Raw genomic sequence first — 20005 nt, forward strand, 5'->3', positions numbered from 1 at the left:
AGGCGCGCCTGCCGGGGGCCCGCGGTTCCAGTAAGTGCAAGGGGATCTGCCGCGCTTCGCGGTCGCTCGGGGCCCCCCCCGGCTCCGGTCGGATCGCCTTTTGAAACTGCTCAGGCTGGAGAGCAGAGGGATCGCCCTGATGGAGACCTCCTTCTGAGAACCCCAGAAGCCCCCCGGGACTCTGCTGGTGCGGGGGGCACCCCTTCTGGCAAGGACCGCCCCGCCGAGAAGGAATTCAGGTTCTGAAGGGGGGGGGGGCGAGAAAAGGGCAGGAAAGAAAGACTGCAAAGTTCTGGCTGGTCCCTGCGCTGCTTTCTGGAAGAAAAGGGGGGGGGGTTCTGCGCGTGCCCTTTTTTCTCATTGAAACTTCCCTGAAACCCAAACGGTAAAATTACTGGAGCTAAAAATAAATTTGGTGGTTTCGAGCTCTCCTCTCCTCCTCCCCTCTCCCCCTCTCCTCCGCCTCCCCCTCTGGGAGTGTGTTTGTGTTTGACAAAGACATTATTTCAACTTCCCGCTGCCTCATAAAAAAAAAGGAAGCAGAATCGCAGTTTTGACATATGGATGTGATTTCTGGGCCCTGGGACAGATGTGCACACACCAGACCGACAGCCACCAGGAATTGAAACTCTGTCTCCTTTGGGGTGGTCGGGATCCTTTCACATAGACCTCGCCTGCCCCCCCCCCCTCCTTGGTTGCAATTCTGAAACTGTTTAGCCATGAGAAAGCGGGGCAAAGGCTTGGGCTTGCTTGTCATCTGCCTTTCTGGCTGAAAAAAAAGACCCCCCCACACACACACCTCCTCCAACAACTGTGCAAGCAGCAAGAAGTCAGCCGCACAACAGGCACCAACAACTGGTGCCCTGGAAGTTCCTTCCCAGCTTGCTGCAAGACCTTGGATGTTGCAAAGAACTCCGCTTGGCTATGGGATCCTACCTGGTCTATCACAGCCTAGGACTGCTCCTTTGCTGCTCTGTCCTAAGTTCGGTCTACGCACTGGTAAGTGGCACTGGTTTCTGTTGGGTTCTCTCCCCCACCCCTTGCAATTGTTTCCTACTACTACGGCTTTCTTCACTGAGCAGTGGCAAAATTTTGCACTGACTTGTTCAAAATCCTCCGGCTGTATACATATTTTTCTTGGTTGATATTTACAAGTGTGCCCGGCTTCCGTGCTTGCCACTGTGAAACCCCAGAACCGCTCTTTTCGTCCAGAAAACATTTGCACGTTTTCTTAAAACAAAATCCCCACAACCAAATCCTCACCCTTTGTAAATAGGCTATCTGGCTTTACATTTGACATTGGAGAACACTTTTGATTTCTGAAAATCAAATTTCAGTGTTTTGATTTCTGTATTTTCAGTATTCAGTACATCAGAAATTTCAGAGTTTGGAAATCAACATTTCATCCAATTTGGGTTTCAGTATCACTTTAATACTGGAAATTCTGCATGTTTTGCGTTCTGGCTGATGAAGACTTCAGTGTCACTCATAGGTTTGCACAGGTATACAGTAGTTGCGCATCCGTCTATAAGAAACATTGCTGTAGATAGTTTATATTTCCTATTACTGGATCAATCATAGCAGTGACTTTTATGCCTGGGGCAGGGACACTAAAGTGACACTAGCAATGGCTGGGTCCAGAACGAAGCCTGGGCTTTCAGTTGTCCTTCCGACCTTAATGCCAATGAGCTTTCATTAAAACTCACTAAACGCAATGACATATTGAAAACGATTCTGGAATTGGTCTGGTGTCCCTTCCACTGATACCCTGTTTTGCTGTGAAGGATTTATCTGACATCCAGAGCAGAGTGTGGGTTGTGACAAGTTAGAGAGGAGACGCCAAATGTGTCTTGGAGGGCTTTGTGCTAGTAGGTTTCTCCTTCATGTGCTTGGTATTTTTCATTTATTGTAGCATGTGTAATATGAAAAGGGTCTTTACAATCTTCATTGAACCCACCTTTTCACAGCCCTGCAAGGCCTGCAACAACCCTGTCATTTATTTTCCCTCGGCAGTTGGAAGGGATTGACACTAAGGCATCAGGCGTCTAGAATTAGTCCCATTGCCCTGGATGGAGCTTTCTGCTGAAGGCAGAGGACAGGTGTGTTGTATGCAGAAGGTCTTGGGTTCAGGTGGAAGGACCTCAGATTGTCTGAGGTCTGAGATTGTTTGAGATTGTTGCTGCTGGCCAGAGCAGGCCATTTGGGGTTCAGTTGACCAAGGTCTGACTTGGCAAAAGGTAGCCTCAGATATTACAAAGTTACTAAGTGGCAGGCATGAAACCCTTTGCCCATCATCCAGACTGTCTTGCCAAGCGGGAGCCGTCTTGCTGTCTATCCCTGCCTGATCTGGAATCTGGTGAGGCAAAGGAATGACAACCGTTCTGCTCTTATCGATGACCAGCGTACCAAGGGGACCCTTGCACACTGTGGTCACCTATCACACTTGGCAAGTGGTGAACCTGGAGCTTAGCCCCACTTACCAGCTTGCCAAAGCAACCAGCAGAATTTAACTGACCATCAAGTACAGCTCCTAGTGAAAAGGTCCTCTGTCTCTACCTGCTTTCTAAAGCTGCTTTGGGAATGCCAGGAGTGTTAACTTAAGATTTCAAGCCTGGCTTCTTTGGGCTGAAGTCCAGCTTATACTGAGCAAGCAACACATCGCACATGTGTTCTCTTTTTTGGGCATCCTCTTATGTAAAAGAGGGGAGCTTCTCTGGTGCTTATGATCGTAGAGATGGACCTGACAGTTAACAAGTTGCTTCTTCCAATCCTATGCCTCCAAGCAGGTCGCTGTACACCTGGCGCTGAAGACAGACAGTGTTGGGGGTCCTTTGCAATGTACTGGAGGTGATTACAGTTTGCACACTCATAACCATGGCATCTCTAAGAAGCAGGTTTTTCCAGGGGGCTGCATTAGTTCAAAAAACCATTTGACCAGAGATGATGGGTGCAATAAAATGTGTGCACACAAAGCAATGAAGTTTCTACGGTATTCAATGGTTGTGCTCTTACTTTAGAACATCCAGCATAGGAAATCTCACATGGGCATTTCAGAATTCTCTTCCGTGGAATTACAGTGCAATCCTAATCATGTTTACTCAGCAGTACATTTTGTTGTCTTTAACTTATCTTACAAATAGGTAAGTGCACAAGGGGCTGGAGCCATAGTGAGTACCAACCTTGCGCAGAAAGCTGTAATTTCATGGCAAACTGGCTGCAGTTGGGAAATTCCATATCCATTATTTTTGTTGATGCCATCTTAATCTGAATTTACATTAAGATGCTTTCAACAGCATTGCCGGTCTATTTTATATGGTATTTTATGCTTTGGAAGCTTCTTGAGGGACGGTGCTGGGAAGGAAGGTAGAAACCCAATCCATAAAAAGAGAGTGCCACTTTCAGTTCTCTTAAAAATTGACTGTCTGCTCCAGCTTGAACCTGAGCATCCCTGAGAGTCCCATCCACCCTTTCCTACAAAATACCCAAGAAAGGAGAGAGATTCCGCAGACTGTCATTCCAGGGCTTGGAGAAAGTTATGCCTCAAATACCCTCAAAGGGTATTTAAACCCTTAATTGCAGCTTATCCCTAGTTGTATAAGCAATCAGGTCTTTGTCTTGAAATCCATTTTCATATGTGTACACTTCCAGAAGAGTACATCCAAGAAGCTGGAACTCAACTGGGCATACAGTAGTAACTTTACTACTGGCAGAATTTCCATCACCAGTGAGAAACTGAAATGGGGACTTGATCCCTTCTCCCTTAGTGTCTTAGCATTACGTCCAGTGTAAATGGTAGCATTTGGTAGTTTGACTGGAAATTGTTACCTTATCAGTCCCTTCCACATATAACCGTTGTTACAACTCGCTTGTATGCCTGCTCTTCACAGGAGTTACTGCCACTATTGTTAACAGCTACAATCAGCATTTCTTGCACATGTGAATGTCTGAGTTTCCGTGAAGATAATTCATATGCTGACGATCCCAGACACATTTCACACTTGGAGATAGATGCACACATACCGTTGTGATTGTGAGCAAATATTAACGTCTGTCCAAGAAGTGGAGAAATGTATCTATGCGGGAGAGAGAGAGAGACTTCTTATTTGCCCAGTCCCTGTCTATGAAGAGCTTCAGTATTCTGAGTTGTACAAACTTTCCTTGGATAGATTCTTAAGTTGCCAAATTATCCTCTAAAGACAGATTCAGATAATTTACTAACCAAGCATCTCTACTTGTGGGAGTGTGATAAACCTCCCAGACATTTAACTAATCTTTATTGCAATTCTTTAAGATTCTCATCAAAAAAAAAAAACCCACAAAAATTCAGCTGGTATTTTGCCTGAACAGGTGTCTGCAGATTGAAAGGCTAGAGATGTACTGTGAATGCATCTGAGAAATTTCACCTTTCCAATCATGTAAACCTGACTGCGTCCTTGAAATTCCTACTGATGTTTTACCTGAACATTCACAATTTGGAGTTGTGCACAGACAGACAAGCGATTTTGTAGATCATGAAAAAATAGCTCAAAAAGAGTGACTGTGGTGGAGAAAAAGGAGATGGGATGATGAAAAAGGAGATGATGAAAAAGGAGATGGGATGAGAAAAAGGAGATGGGAGAAAAAGGAGATGGAGAAAAAGGAGAAAAGATGGGATGGTCTGTGCACTGTTTTGCAGCTGTAGACTGTACCGTTGCAAAACAAGCAAGTTTTGTGGAAGGACGGAAGTGGTTCAGTAAGTGAGGAGAGCAAGGATGTGTCAGGCACAGGGAAGAACAGCAAGGAATGTTTGCAGGCAAAGACTTTCTGGCCCCAACCCATTGTCTAATTCAGGAGGCAAACCCCAAAAGTTCATGTGTTCTTGCAAAAGGTGCAGGAGTGCCACCCTCAGATTGTCTACTGCTTTGTCAGGACCTGCCTGGGTTGTGTTTGTGATGGGCTTGGCCCCGAAGCAGGACCAAGTCACGGAGACAAGCAGTGGGACTGTACCCTGTGACCAAAACCCTCATCAGTGCATTAATACAATCTCTTTAGCCTCACATCGAATGTGTGCCTTGATCGTTTCTCCGCCGTGGCACACCAGCTGTTGGCATTCTGTGTGCTTGGTATTGAAGTGATAGCCGCAGGGACGTTCCTTGTCCAAGTCCAGTTTTCCTTATTCTGTTCTTGGGGTTGCTGTTCCCACTAGAGTACCCCAGAAAGAGGAGGCTGTTTTGGTAAGAGCCGAGAGAGAGCCTCCAGGCTGGCAGGCAACAAGCCACAGAAGGGAGGACTAGTGGCCTAGTTAGAGGGGCTGCAAAGCACTAAGTTTTGCAGGGAGCCACACTGCAGCGTGGAAGCGGCACCTCCCCTGCCCTTCAGAGCCATTCCAGGCAGAGGGAGCAAAATGGAGGCATTCATCTGGCTCTGAAGGGGAGAGGACAGGCTGCTTGTACACCACAGTGAGGCTTCCTGCAAAACTTAGTGCTTTGCCCCCCCTCTAGCTACGCCACTGGGGAGGACCACTGCCTTCAGTCTCTGTTGGCCAGTTTCTGGGAAGCTTCTGAGTGGCTACAGAGGGAAGCAGGGTGCTGGCAAGATGTGGCCTGAGTCTCCTTCAGTAGGGCAGCTCACATGTTTCAGGTGAGATGTTAAAGGCTCTCAGCTCCAGAAGTTGCAGAGAGTGCTCACATGCTGCAGGGACTTCCTCACAGGGAGACCAGAAGTTAACTGGGAGTAGGGTCTGCTTAAGTTCTAGGGGCTTAGTAAGGCAAAACCAATGATACCTTTGCACCCATGTGCCTCAATCTGACAGATTCAGGCGGCAATCCCACATGCACTTTCTTGGGAGCACGCTGTGACTTTTGAGAAGACGCTCACAGGATTGTGGTGTTAATAGACAGACACTCCAAAGTGCTCACAGTGCTCCCCTCAAGCTGCGGAAGTCCATCCAGTTTCACGGAAATGACTGAGACTGAGAGCATTCAAGGCCAGCCGCCTGGAGCAGCCCTGCCTCACACGTAGTTTGGTGGGCCTGCCTGTTTCTTGCTTAGCTCCCGATCATGAGGGCTCCCAGTGCTTGAGGGCTAGTTGCAGGAGCATGTCTACACAGACGTTTTTGTCCCCTGAATGAGCAAACTGGCTCAAAACCGCAGCACATTTGTGGACTTTCCATTCCAAATACCTCCACTGACTTATTCCGATGATAAAAGATACCTCTTAGGGTTGCCACAGAAGCCCCTGATTTTAAGGGATTACCTCCAGTGGCATAGCTAGAGGGGGTGCAAAGCACTAAGTTTTGCAGGCACCTGAGTGTCCAGTGCAAGTAGCCCCTCCCCTTCGGAGTCATTCTGGGTGGTGGGAGCAAAACAGAGGCATGTGCATTCAGGCGCCTGCAAAACCTAGTTTTTTGCTCTCCCTCTAGCTATGCCACTGATCACCTCTCTTCCTTTTGTCCACTTTGTGGATATTTTTCAAACACACTGCATCTCTTTTTGTTCTGAGCACCACTATTTCTGTGCTAAGTGACCATGTGACCTTTATCCCTTGAGGTTGCCCCAGTTTCCTACTTTTAAGAGACATTCATAAAGCAGGTCAGCAGAGTTCCTTGAAGGCCTCACCCCTGTCCATTCATTCTCAGGAGCTCTGCTAATTTGGTTTGTGCCCAGATGCTTCCCAAATCTGGGTCCTGGTCCAAATTACCTTAGGGCACAACCCTATATACAGGCTTACCTGAGAGTCACTCAAGTCAATGAAACTCAGGGCCCAGTCCTAGCCAACTTTCCAGCTCAAGGTAAGGTACCCTGAGAAGGCTCCACTGACTGCCCCTCCCTCACAGGATGCAGCGCACACCCCACTAGCGCAGTTGCACCAGCACTGGAAAATTGGATAGGATTGGGCCCTTAGTTCCATAGGATTGAACTGGAAGCAATTGAAGTGAATCAGATCTGTTAAGCTAGTCACTGCTGATTTGTTGTACTGATTCTTCTGGAATGTAAAAGCAGCTGAATGTTCTATGGATTGGGGCTCTGGAATGAATTTCTTACAATCTCCAGTCTGGTTTTACTGAATAGGATTTTTCAAGTGTTGTCCTCTGTCCAGGGTCATCCGTATAGAATATTGAGGGTGTCCCTTTCAACTAAATAGTCTGCAGCAGGAGGGCGGGGGGGGGGGGGAAGCCAATATAAATGTCTGCCTGGGAGTACACATTGCATAGTCAATTTTGTATAGGGAAACGACCAGTGCCCACATCTCCCCTGCAAGTGGTGTCAAGGGAGAGCTTCAATTCTGCTGTTACTTCCCTCCCGCCCACTTTTCAGCCAGGTAGGGTTCGAGCCCTGGTTTTCCGCTAGGGACCCCTCCCCTCCCCGCCCTGCCACAATGAGCCATCCACCCCCAACCTTGGCTTGCAGAGAAATAATGGCTTCCAGCATTCAGATCTGGCATCGAAGTAACATGTAATTTGGGTCTAACTTTTGACATTTTCATTGGGTAGGTCTTCACACAAAAACAGCAGGTAGGAAGTGTATTGTTCGCAGGCATGCCTTTGGTAGGGTGTTTTAGGAAAAACTCTACCTGTGGGGAAACAGGCACCAGCTGGTGCCCTTGGGTACCTGCCAAGGTCCATGCCCAGACACACCTCACACTACCAATTCCCTACACCTGTTGGCCCCATTTCTCCTCCTGTTGGCTGTCACTGCCCTCTCTGAGTGACTGAGAAGCAGTCACCTCTGCTCAGCTTTCTCTCTCCCTGTGGGCAGTGCGCCTGGAAAGTGGACCTGATGGCAAGCAAACCTGGAGCCTGAACGGGGTGGGGGGACAGCCAGCAGCCCCTCCTCCAAGCTTTGTCCTCTGAAGGACTGCACTGGGGTGGATTTCATGCTGCTGGAACGGAAGGCAGATGAAAGGGTTTGAAGAGAACTGAAAGTGACACCATTGAGGCTTTCTTTTCCCACAGTACCCGTACAGGCTCGTTTCTTTGACTCACCATCATCATCTCCGATTAGTGATCAAGTCGCTTTATGAAGCATGATCAAAGCTGCAAATCGAAGAGATGATGGTGGGATGGGAAAGGAACAAGATGCAAGCTGTAGCTGCATGACAACACCTTCAGCACCAAACCTTGTCTTTCTCCAGCCAGAGGAAATCCCAGTCAGGGATGTGGTGGAAGCTGTGATGCCTGTGACTTTTGGTCAGTCAAGGGTTGTGCTTTCTGGCTTGGGTATTTACCATCGCTTGTGCATCTGGAAAACCTCCACTTGTTTTCCTTGATGTCAAAGATTAACAACTCTGAGGGGGATTGAAATGGGAGCTACAACTGCTCCATATTAAAGGTGCATGAAACAAACAGGGATATACCCTTCAATTCTCCCCTCCCCAAGTCCCACACACTCATTGAAAGAAGTTAGACTTACAGACAACACAGGTCTGCTGGTTCCAACCAGCTGTGTGGTGGGGTCCACGCATGGACTCAAGAAGCAGGTTTGCATGTACACTGCAGATCAGATGCACAACATGTTAGATTAATTCTCTTAAGCCTACCAGCACCCCACAACCCTGATGGCGTTAGCAATGCAATTTTAACTCCTTTGATTTTTAAAAGAAATTATTAGCCTTGGTCCATATCTTCTCACTGATTTATTTTTTCAATAAATGTGATTAAGAGCCCAATCCTATCCCTTTCCTGCTGATACCAAAATGGCTACCGCTGCATCTTGGAGGGGTGCAGTTGCGTAGGTCTCCTCTTGGTAAGGGAACAATTGTTTTACAACTTTTACAACAGCAGAAGAGGCGCTAGAATACCAATCGGAACAGGTAGGATTGGGCTGTGAAACAAATATTAAAACAGAAGAGAACATTATCACAGCGACCCTATTATGGGTTCTCTGTCTCAAATATAAAGGCTACTTAAATAATAACTAAAGAAGTAGCAGAATATGCCACAATGCTGACATCTTCAACAAATATTTTCTCAGCAATAATGTATTTTTTTCCAAGGCAAGAATCGTACACAAGATTCCTGGTTACAGGGACGCATGGTGGGTGGAAGGGAAGTGAAACAGAGCCTCCCCACCAGTGTCCTTCAAAAAGTGCCACCACGTGTAAGATGTGCAAGCACACACAATCCACGCACACAGGGTTGTGCGTGCTAGCACACCTCACACAGCAATGGCACTTTTTGAAGGACTCTGGTGGGGAGGCTCTGCCTCACCTGCCTCCCCACCCACCACACATCCCTGCCTGGTTACCATCAGATTTCTCTTTTCTTGCTGGTTGTCCAAGAATCTCTTGTGCAAAGAACATAAGAACAGCCCCACTGGATCAGGCCATAGGCCCATCTAGTCCAGCTTCCTGTACTCACAGCGGCCCCACCAAATGCCCAGGGAGCACCCCAGATAACAAGAGACCTGCATCCTGGTGCCCTCCCTTGCATCTGACATAGCCCATTTCTAAAGTCAGGAGGTTGCACAAACACATCATGGCTTGTAACCCGTAATGGATTTTTCCTCCAGAATTTTGTCCAATCCCCTTTTAAAGGCATCCAGGCCAGATGCTGTAACCACATCCTGTGGCAAGGAGTTCCACAGACCAACCACACGCTGTGTAAAGAAATATTTTCTTTTGTCTGTCCCAACTCTCCCAACACTCAATTTGAGTGGATGTCCCCTGGTTCAGGTGTTATGTGAGAGTGTAAAGAGCAGCTCTCTATCCACTTTATCCTTCCCATGCATAATTTTGTATGTTTCAATCATGTCCCCCCTCAGGAGTCTCTTTTCTAGGCTGAAGAGGCACAAACGCCGAAGCCTTTCCTCATAAGGAAGGTGCCCCAGCCCAGTAATCGTCTTAGTTGCTCTCTTTTGCACCTTTTCCATTTCCACTATGTCTTTTCTGAGATGTGGTGACCAGAACTGGACACAATACTCCAGGTGTGGCCTTACCATTGATTTGTAAAACGGCATTATAATATTAACTGTTTTGTTCTCAATACCTTTTCTAATGATCCCAAGCATAGAATTGGCCTTCTTTACTGCCGGGTCGACACTTTCATCCACTTGTCCACCCCCACCCCCCCAAGATCTCTCTCCTGATCTGTCACAGACAGCTCAGATCCCATTAGCCTATATGTGAAGTTTTAATTTTTTGCCCCAATGTGCATGACCTTACACTTACTGACATTGAAGCGCATCTGCCATTTTGCTGCCCATTCTGCCAGTCTGGAGAGATCCTTCTGGAGCTCCTCACAATCACTTCTGGTCTTCACCACTTGGAAAGGTTTGGTGTCGTCTGAGGTCTTCTGCCGTGAAGACAGATGCAAAGAACTCATTCAATTTCTCTGCCATCTCTAAGTCTCCTTTTATCTCCCCTTTCCCTCCCTCACCATCCAGAGGGCCAACCGCTTCTCTGGCGGGTTTCCTGCTTCTAATATATTTGAAGCAATTTTTATTATTCCCCTTAATGCTGCTGGCCATAGTCTCTCTTGGCCTCCCGTATCACAGTCTTACATTTCTTTTGCCACAGTTTATGTTCCTTTTTATTCTTCTCATTAGGGCAAGACTTCCATTTACGGAAGGAAGCTTCCTTGCCCTTCACAGCCTCTCTAACCTGGCTGGTTAGCCGTGCGGGCACTCTCCTGGATTTAGTGGAACCCTTCTTTCTTTGCGGTATACACTTCTGCTGGGCCTCTATTACTGTTGATTTGAGCAACCTCCATGCTCTCTGTAGAGACTGGACTCTTTTTACTTTTCCTTTCAACCTCTTTTTACTTTCCCTTCTAACCAGCCTCCTCATTTGAGGGAAGTCCGCTCATTAGAAGTCAAGGGTTTTGTGAGAGATTTGCCCGGTATTCTTCCCCCGACGTGCATGTCGAAATGGATCACAGCATGATCACTGTTCCCCAATGGCTCAGTAACATTGACATCTCTAACCAGGTCCTGAGTAACGCACAATATTAAATCCAGAGTAACCTGTCCTCTGGTGGGCTCAATGACTAGCTGCTCTAAGGCACAGTCATTTAGCATGTCAATGAATCTGGTCTCCTTTTTGTGACCAGAACACAAATTGACCCAGTCAATATGAGAATAATTGAAGTCCCCCATGATTACAACCCTGTCCCTCCTTGTCACCTCCCTGATCTGTTTCCTCATTTCAAGGTCCCCTTCCAGTTTCTGGTCTGGAGGACGATAGCACGCCCCCAGTATTACATCGCTCCTCAGGCCTGGTAATTTAACCCACAGAGATTCTACGGTGGAGTCGGACCCACCTTCAATCTCTACTTTGCTGGATTCTATCCCTTCCTTAACATAAACGGCCACCCACCTCCAACCCGCCCCTCCCTGTCCCTCCTGTAGAGTTTATAGCCTGGGATTGCGATATCTCTGACATCAGTATCTCTGACATTATTTGTTGTCTGATTTTGTTACAGAGGGAATCTTTTCTCTGATTTCCATCTGGGTGAAAGTAAAGTCTCTGCTGTTAATAGCACATTCCCCATTCGCAGTGTTCAATATTTGACCAGCTCTCTCTTATATTTGTGAGTAACACTGTTTCAGAACTTAATGGAACCACAGAATAGCATGCTTTTATTGAAGGGCAATAGAACTCCCCACCACTGCCACCATTTCCTCACCAGACAAAGAAGAATTGGGTTTTCATATAGTGCTTGTGAGTTTTCATAAAGACAGACTGTACTTACTCTAATTTTCCTTTCGTTAATGACACCGAGTTCTGCTCCCGTGGAAGCTTCTTGACATTAACTGAGTCTAAATGCTGATGCAATTATTCCCCGTTGGCACCCATTTCTCTTTCCTGATTTCTAATTATACGAGAGGTAGTAGAAGCTGTTATGTGTTTAAACTGTGTGACCATTCATCATCAGACCTGAGTTGGCCTACAGTTCAAATTAAAGAGGTAGAAAATCTCCCATAAAGTAGATACAAACTAAGGGAGATCAACTGATTAGACAATTTTCACATTTCAATGAAGAATTACAGAGAAGGAATTTGCATGTGCTACTACAACTATTCCAATTTACCAGGGACAGTCACTGAATTCTGGCCCTTGGGTAACTGCTGTCTTAGAGCCCAATCCTATGCATGTCTAATCAGAAGTAAGTCCCATTAGTATCAATGGGGCTTACTCCCAGGAAAGTGTGGATAGGATTGGGCTGTTAATCTGAAGATGCCTTGTTTACATTTTTACTGGGGTCTTGCCAATCTTCAGAGTACAGGGTCCTTCCAAGGGAAGTTACATTTCTCATCAAATTAATCATTTCTTTGTTGGAGTTTAGTTCATTCCTTTGTATCCACACCTAAGTTAATGATATAAAAGCTATGAACATATAAGTATAATAATACAGGCAAAAAAAAATCTACAAATTAAAAATAACAGCACTCAAAATACTGTACAACAGGAGATAAGACCATTTTGACAACAGAATGAAGAGCATTCTGAAGCAAAAAAAAAAAAAAAAAAAGCTTTTCAGGGGTGCAATTCTAACCTTTCCAGCACCAAGGTCAGGGCAATGCAACTCCAAGGTAAGGGAACAAACATTGCCTTACCTTGAGGATGCCTCTGTGACTGCCCCCCAAACTGCAGGATGCAGTATATGCCCCACTGGCAAAGCTATGCCAGTGCAGAAAGTTGATTAGGATTGCATCCTCAACCACCTACCTGAAGATAGAGTTAGAAGGAGCATGTGCAATTTTGTTTTGGATGAGAACTTCCTAGCTGAGGGGCCACCACCAAGCAGACACTGTCCCTGTGGGAAAACAGCCAATGGTGGGCTGCAGAGCAGGGCCCCAGAGCTGGTCTCAGTGCTTAGGCGAGCTTGTACAAGGCAAGGCAGGTCTTCCAGTGACCTGGTCCCAAATCATGCAAGGTTTCAAAGCACAAAACTAGCTAGCTTGAGCCTGGGGAGCAACTTAGGAAGCCACTGTAATTGGTACTTGAGGTCTGACCTGCTCCAAGCGTCTTGTCCCCAGCAGCATTTTGGCAGTCACATTTTGAAGAACCTCAACTACCTTTAAAGGAAGCCCATGTAGAGCATATTGAAGTCAGACAGTACACCTAGTCTCTAGTACTATAGTTGCATGCACAGTACTCAAGTTACCACACAGTACACAGTCTGTTGTTGTCGTCCACTGCTCTGGTATCTATTGAACACATTGTAGGACACTTTCTACAATATCTTTAACCAAAAGAGTTGTGGGCCCTCTTGGCTTTCAGATCCATCCAGAGGCGTTCATTTCCTCCATCCAGAGGAAATGAACACAGTGGCTAAGAAAGGTGAGCAGACTTCAATGATATGCTAGTGGAGATACTGCAGAGGGTGGGGCTTGAAAAGTGATCCAGGACATGGGGCCTTATCGGGCCTGCTGGGAGAAGTTGGAAGGTGTGCATTTTGATGAATTGACCTCCTCTGCTGAAAGGCCACTCAAGGTTGCAAGTTACACAGCACATTTGGTCAGATGGTGTAGAACAGGGTTGTTATTTCTACAGAGGGCTGAAGTTTGCATTCGTGGTGCTTGTTGAGGGCCGGAAGTGACATCATTAAACAGAAAGTGACATCATTGAGCAGATGATGGCCAGAATTGAGCACTTTGTTCTCACATAGAAACTCATTAGCCGCAAATGACACGGAAAATGTACAAATCTTGCTCATATTCTCAAGATACAAGAAAGCCCAATTATCAAGCTGGGAGAGCCCAATTATAACGGGGGCTGGATAAATTACTTCCAGGGGGTACATTCAGCCCATGGCCTTACGTCTGACACCTCTGGTGTAGAAGATTAAAAACTAGCAAGACAAAGAGAATGTGCTACTATGTTCTTGAAGCTCTGAGTTGGGAAGGAGCCGTCTGGTTGGCTTGGGGTGATAGGGTTCTTGTGGATCTCTACTTTGAACTTGTGGATCTCTTCTTTGAACTCAGAGTTTTGGCATCACAGTATTGAGTCTGGACCAGAATATGTTTTAGCTGGATTAAGGTGTGATTTCTATACTGCATAAGGCCCTGATCTACACAGCAGAGTTAACGTGGTTCCCTATCCTCAAGGCTCCGTGGCAGGTGAGGGAGAGAGCAGTGCTAAAACCTTTAGACAGTTTGCTGTCATCTATCATCTGAATTTGCACAAGATGTGGTTACAACCACTAGCTTAGGAGGCTTTTAAAAAACAGTTAATGGCGCAATCCTATCCGAGACCTGCAGCAGCGGAATGCATGTTCCATCAGCACAGGATGCCACAAAAGTGTTGTAACACAATATTCAGCAATGCAGGGAGCCAGTGTGTCAGTGGGAAGGCTGGAGTCTTCCTGTGTGCAACGGCCAAGTGATGGAAGCCCACCAGAGCAGATAAACCTGGCACAGGGCACAGAATGGGGCAGGGGGAGAGTGGAACAGGGAGAAGATGGGGCAGGGGCTGGGAAGTTCAGCCCAGGAGGTGGTGGGTTCAATGGTGGCAGCACACACAAATCCTGATGCCCTTCCAGGCCTGATTTGCCTGCACGGATCAGTGTGGCGCCAGCGATATCACTGGCGCAGGTCCAAATTGACCCATTGTGACTGCTGAGGCTTGCTCCAGGGCAACCTCCAGCAGCTGAAAATCCCCTGCAGGATGCAGAGTAGCCCATGTCAGCCCTGCTGCATCACTGTGTGGGAACTGAGTCAAGATTGGGCTGTAAACCAGTGAGCAGAAGAAGGCTTTAATAATGGCTCTTGGCCATGATAGGTGAGGAGAAAACCTCTCAGTTTCAGGTGCTGGAGACAAGCAATGGAGCAGTCAGATGATTCCTGCCCAGCCTTTGAGCTTGCAGAGTGATCTGTCTGTCTGCTGTTAAAAACGAAGCACTTGGGCATCATCGACCTCTGGGCTGATCTAACAAGCTGATGCTTATGATCTCATGATGTGCAAGAGATGAATGTTCCGCTTTGTTCTCAGTGAAGCAGACTCCACAGAGAGGTGTGTGAAACTTCCGCTGGTTTTTTACAGACCTTTCGTCCTTCCTGAGAAGCCGTGCCGCAAAGTGTTTGGGACAATTCAAAGAGAACCAATAAGCCTTTCAAGGAATGTTGTTTTTAACTTTTAAAATTGAGTGTTGGGAGAGTTAGGACAGACAGGAGAAAATATTTCTTTATTCAGCATGTGGTTGGCCTGTGGAACTCCTTGCCACAGGATGTGGTGATGGCGTCTGGCCTGGATGCCTTTGAAAGGGAATTGGACAAACTTCTGGAGGAAAAGCCCATTATGGGTTACAAGCCATGATGTGTATGTGCAACCTCCTGATTTTAGAAGTGGGTTACCCCAGAATGCCAGATGCAGGGGAGGGCACCAGGTGCCCTGTGGGCTCCCAAAGGCATCTGGTAGGCCACTGTGAGATACAGGAAGCTGATGGGCCTTTGGCCTGATCCAGCAGGGCTGTTTTTAACTTTAGAAAGTCGGTTCTCCTCCTAGTGTCAGTGAGGATCATTCCCTATTCAAAGTGCTGCTCATTTGTGCGTTGCAGTTGTGACCCGTCAATGTGCTAACTGGCTTCTGTTGCACAGAGTGCTGGTTGTTTCTCAAAGATCAGAATATTTCACCTTCCCCCATTCTGTGAAAGTTCACTCCATCTGGCTTCCCTCTCCCGATGCCATTTATGGATCTGCAATACCTGTTTTGGAAGCATCTTGGAAAACTTGCTCTGTTGGCAACCTTCAGTCTCAAAAGACTCTGGTATCGCGCTCTGAATGGTGGTTCTGGAACAGCATCTAGTGTGGCTGAAAAGGCCGATTTGAGAGTGACAATCCCTTCCACACCGGGAGCAAGTGCAGTCTGTCCCTGGTCTGTCTCCCTGGCTGTGGGCCTTCCTTCTTTGCCTCTTTGCCTCAGACTGTTGGCCAAGTGTCTCTTCAAACTGGGAAAGGCCATGCTGCACAGCCTGCCTCCAAGCGGGCTGCTCAGAGGCCAGGGTTTCCCACTTGTTGAGGTCCACTCCTAAGGCCTTCAGATCCCTCTTGCAGATGTCCTTGTATCGCAGCTGTGGTCTACCTGTAGGGTGCTTTCCTTGCACGAGTTCTCCATAGAGGAGATCCTTTGGGATCCGCCCATCATCCATTCTCACAACATGACTGAGCCAACGCAGGCGTCTCTGTTTCAGCAGTGCATACATGCTAGGGATTCCAGCTCATTCCAGGACTGTGTTGTTTGGAACTTTGTCCTGCCAGGTGATGCCCAGGATACGTCGGAGGCAGCGCATGTGGAAAGCGTTCAGTTTCCTCTCCTGTTGTGAGTGAAGAGTCCATGACTTGCTGCAGTACAGAAGTGTACTCAGGACGCAAGTTCTGTAGACCTGGATCTTGGTATGTTCTGTCAGCTTCTTGTTGGACCAGACTCTCTTTGTGAGTCTGGAAAACATGCTTTTTCACTCCCAGATAAAATCCCTCCCCACCTAGCCTCTCATATTGCTGAGTTGCTCTTATACTTGGGAAGTTCTCCCTGCAGGCTAAAAGCAATTTCAAACTGTGTTTCTTTACATTTAACGTAGACATCACACAATATGATGCATGTTTACCTGGAAGTAAGTGAATGTGCTGTCATGCCTAAGGAAATTGGCATCTACATCCCAGCAGAATATCAGTGTCAGTGAAATCCTTTCCCAAAAAGAGGATTACTTCAGAAGCAATTAATACTTTGTCTTCTCAGTGCTGCTGACTCTTTCTTAAGCCTGCTTTGAGTATTTAACCAAAGACATGAATAATCCGGTAAGCGATACTGATTAAGGATGGCTTGTACAGGAAAGAAATCCTTCTCCCTTTTGTTAGTGCATTTGAGATCAGGGTTTTTAAAACTTCCATTATGATCGCATCATGTTACCTTTATTATTTGCATGGGGTGGCACTAAAGATTTCAATATCATCAACGATATTTGTGATGCACACAGTGGAGAAGAAAGGGCTGGCTGCAGGCGTATGACCACAGTATCCTACAATTGCATAAAGCCCAGGCAAGTGTTTCTCAAACTGTGGGTCGGGACCCACTAGGTGGGTCACAAGCCAATTTCAGGTAGGTTCCCATTCATTTCAATATTTTGAATATTTTTAATATATTAGACTTGATGCTACCATGGTATGTGACTGCATTTGGGGTTGGTTGGTTGGGAACCATCAGGCTGTCTCCCATCCAAGTACTAACCAGGCCTGATCCTGCTTAGCTTCCGAGATCAGACGAGATCGGGCATGTGCAGGGTAACAGTTGCTGATATGTTACTGATGTGTACTTTTAAAAAGCTCCTATGTATATTAACAATGATAGTAAATGGGACTTGGTGTGGGTAGGATTGCAGCCTAGGATTCCTATAAATTTTCCTGCTTGATGATGTCACTTCTAGTCATGACATCACTTCCAGTGGGTCCTGACAGATTCTCATTCTAAAAAGTGGGTCCCAGTGCTAAATGTGTGAGAACCACTGGCCCAGGCAATTGCTGATGAAATGCCCTGGGCAGGGTAGGGGAAAGGTAGGGAAGCTCTGCTTCCCCCTTGCATCTGCCCTCCCCCCACCAATCCCATCCCCCCCAACATGAGAGGAAGAGAAGGAGTGTGCTCACTCCATAAGCCTTGCACAAGGAATGGGCTGATATTTCTGTAGTTCACTGGTAGTTTAACTTGCTTGGCATGCGGAAGACCAAAGTTCAATTCCTGGTATCTCAGGTGAAAAGGTCATGCAGTGAGTTATGAGCCTGGAGTCCAAGTGGGCGATTCTCAGTCAGATGGACCAACATCCTGACTCTGCAGAAGTCTTATATGAGCCTCTGCATCCTTTATGCCCTTCCGCTCTTGCATGATGTAGTTGATGTTTCTTTATGCCCAGTTGGGTGCAGTGTTAATTCCTTCTGCCAAAGGCTTGTTCCTCCACTGATTAAAAAATGAACAAAAGCAATTCTTCCCTAGGTGAAGAGTCACTAAAAAAGCGTAACTGTCCTCAGTGGCATAGCTTGAGGGGGTGCAAAGCACTAAGTTTTGCAAGCTTCTGAATGTGCCATGCAAGCAGCCTGTCTCCCTCCCCTTTGGAGCCATTCAAAGTCCTGGAAGCAAAACAGAGGTGTTCCGGGCTCCAAAGGGAAGGGGGTGCTTGCATGGCACATTCAGGTGCCTGCAAAATGTAGAATTTTGCACCCCCTCCAGCTATGCCACTGACAGTCTTATGATGTATTTTGACCCATGTCTCCCTAGCTGCAGTGTGTGAACTGGCAGGCTGGGCACATTGACATCCAGGTATACGAGAGATGAGGCACGTCTAGTCCCCATTTAGAGACTTTGCTTGTGGAGAGGCAGGTAAGACGCTGGACCCTGAAGAATGCCATTCTTCACCCATTTCAGCACGTCCTGCAAGGGACTGCCCAAAACCAGCTCTGCTATCTACAGGAGGTGATCTCAGCAAGGAGAAAGTATCCACAAATCTCAAAGATATGCTCACGCTCATTACATTGCTAACTCTGTACACATAGGAAAACAAGGCTTTTTTTTTCTTTTTGGGGACAGCTTATCCAAAAGCCTTATGTTTATGGAAGATAAATCTTTTTTTATCTTTGTGTTTCTGCCTTAACAGAGATGCTTAGACTGATGCTGACAAACATTGGAGAATTGGACATTGGAAAAGCTCTAGGGGGTATATGGAAAAGCTCTAGGGGGTATATTTTGCTTGCAGGGCAGAATGACACAGCTAGCAGTGAACGCTGGCTGGGGGGCTCCAGCATCAGCCTTTCTAGTGCAAAATAGCAAAGAGTGGAAAACTACATGGGGGGGTCAACCTTTCCCCCCAAATGTATGTCTGAGAATTCTCAAAGGCTTTCACCTGTCCCTGATTTGAAAGCACTACATGGGGCTACTTGGTTCTGCACCAATGATTACCTGGTGCAGCTCTGAATAGACCCATAGAGGCTGCTGGGGCTCAATACGGGGTAAGGGAACAAATATTCCTTTACCTTGAGGAGACCTCCAGCTGCTTCTTTGCATGCGCAGCATATGGTGGTGGCTATTTTGGTGCCACAGCGCGGGCAGTACAGTTAGATTTGGGCTATTAGAATAAGAGCAACATGTCCTGGACTGGTCACAGAAGTGGTCCTACCACAAGAAGAAGCCATACTTCCTGAATAGACAGACATCGTTGGTTCTTTTGAAGCAGTCTCCCAAAAGTGGTATTTTGGCCTTGGTGAAAATGTTCTCAAAAATCCCCCCCAAAAAACATCTTGGCTCAGCTCTAGGAGATACTGCAATGTGTGCTGGTAGACCATTCAATGAAAGTGTCGACCCCATGTGCGGCAGCAGTGAAGAGGGCTAATTCCATGCTTGGGATCATTAGGAAAGGCATTGAGAATAAGACAGCTAATATTGTAATGCCGTTGTACAAATCAATGGTAAGGCCACACCTGGAGTATTGTGTCCAGTTCTGGTCACCACATCTCAGAAAGGATATGCATGTTGGCATCCTTCAGTCTCAGAAGACTATGGTATCGCGCTCTGAATGGTGGTTCTGGAAGAGAGTGTCCTCTCCAGTGCGCGAAGCCTGGGTAAAGTAGGTATGGAGGATAGGCTGTTACCCATGTAGCAAATCCCCCCTCTCCACGTCGCTGAAATGGTCCAATGGAAAGGCAGAGGCCAGGTGCAAAAGAGAGCAACCAAAATGATTACTGGGCTGGGGCACCTTCCCTATGAGGAAAGGCTACAGCGTTTTGGGCCTCTTCAGTCTAGAAAAGAGGCGCCTGAGGGGGGACATGATTGAGACATACAAAATCATGCAGGGGATGGGCAGAGTGGATAGGGAGATGCTCTTTACACTCACATAACACCAGAACCAGGGGACATCCACTCAAATTGAGTGTTGGGAGAATTAGGGCAGACAGAAGAAAATATTTCTTTACCCAGCGTGTAATTAGTAATGCTGCCTCCAACGCATTCTCGGCATCACCTGGCAGGACAAAGTTCCTAACAACACAGTCCTGGAACATGCTGGAATCCCTAGCATGTATGCACTGCTGAAACAGAGGCGCCTGCGTTG

At 46.9% G+C, this 20005-nt stretch overlaps 1 protein-coding gene across 1 annotated transcript in view; it reads left to right on the plus strand.

Annotated features, from left to right (window-relative positions):
* The first annotated feature begins 870 nt into the window (after positions 1-870).
* The window catches only part of PTH1R (parathyroid hormone 1 receptor), a 120151-nt gene continuing 101016 nt past the window's right edge, over positions 871-20005 (plus strand). The window contains exon 1 of the mRNA XM_066627766.1: positions 871-999. Within this exon, the coding sequence (XP_066483863.1) occupies positions 925-999 (75 nt within the window). The 5' untranslated portion in view covers positions 871-924. The remainder of the gene's footprint in view (positions 1000-20005) is intronic.

Source organism: Tiliqua scincoides, chromosome 5, assembly GCF_035046505.1.
Source record: "Tiliqua scincoides isolate rTilSci1 chromosome 5, rTilSci1.hap2, whole genome shotgun sequence".
Lineage (NCBI taxonomy): Eukaryota > Metazoa > Chordata > Lepidosauria > Squamata > Scincidae > Tiliqua > Tiliqua scincoides.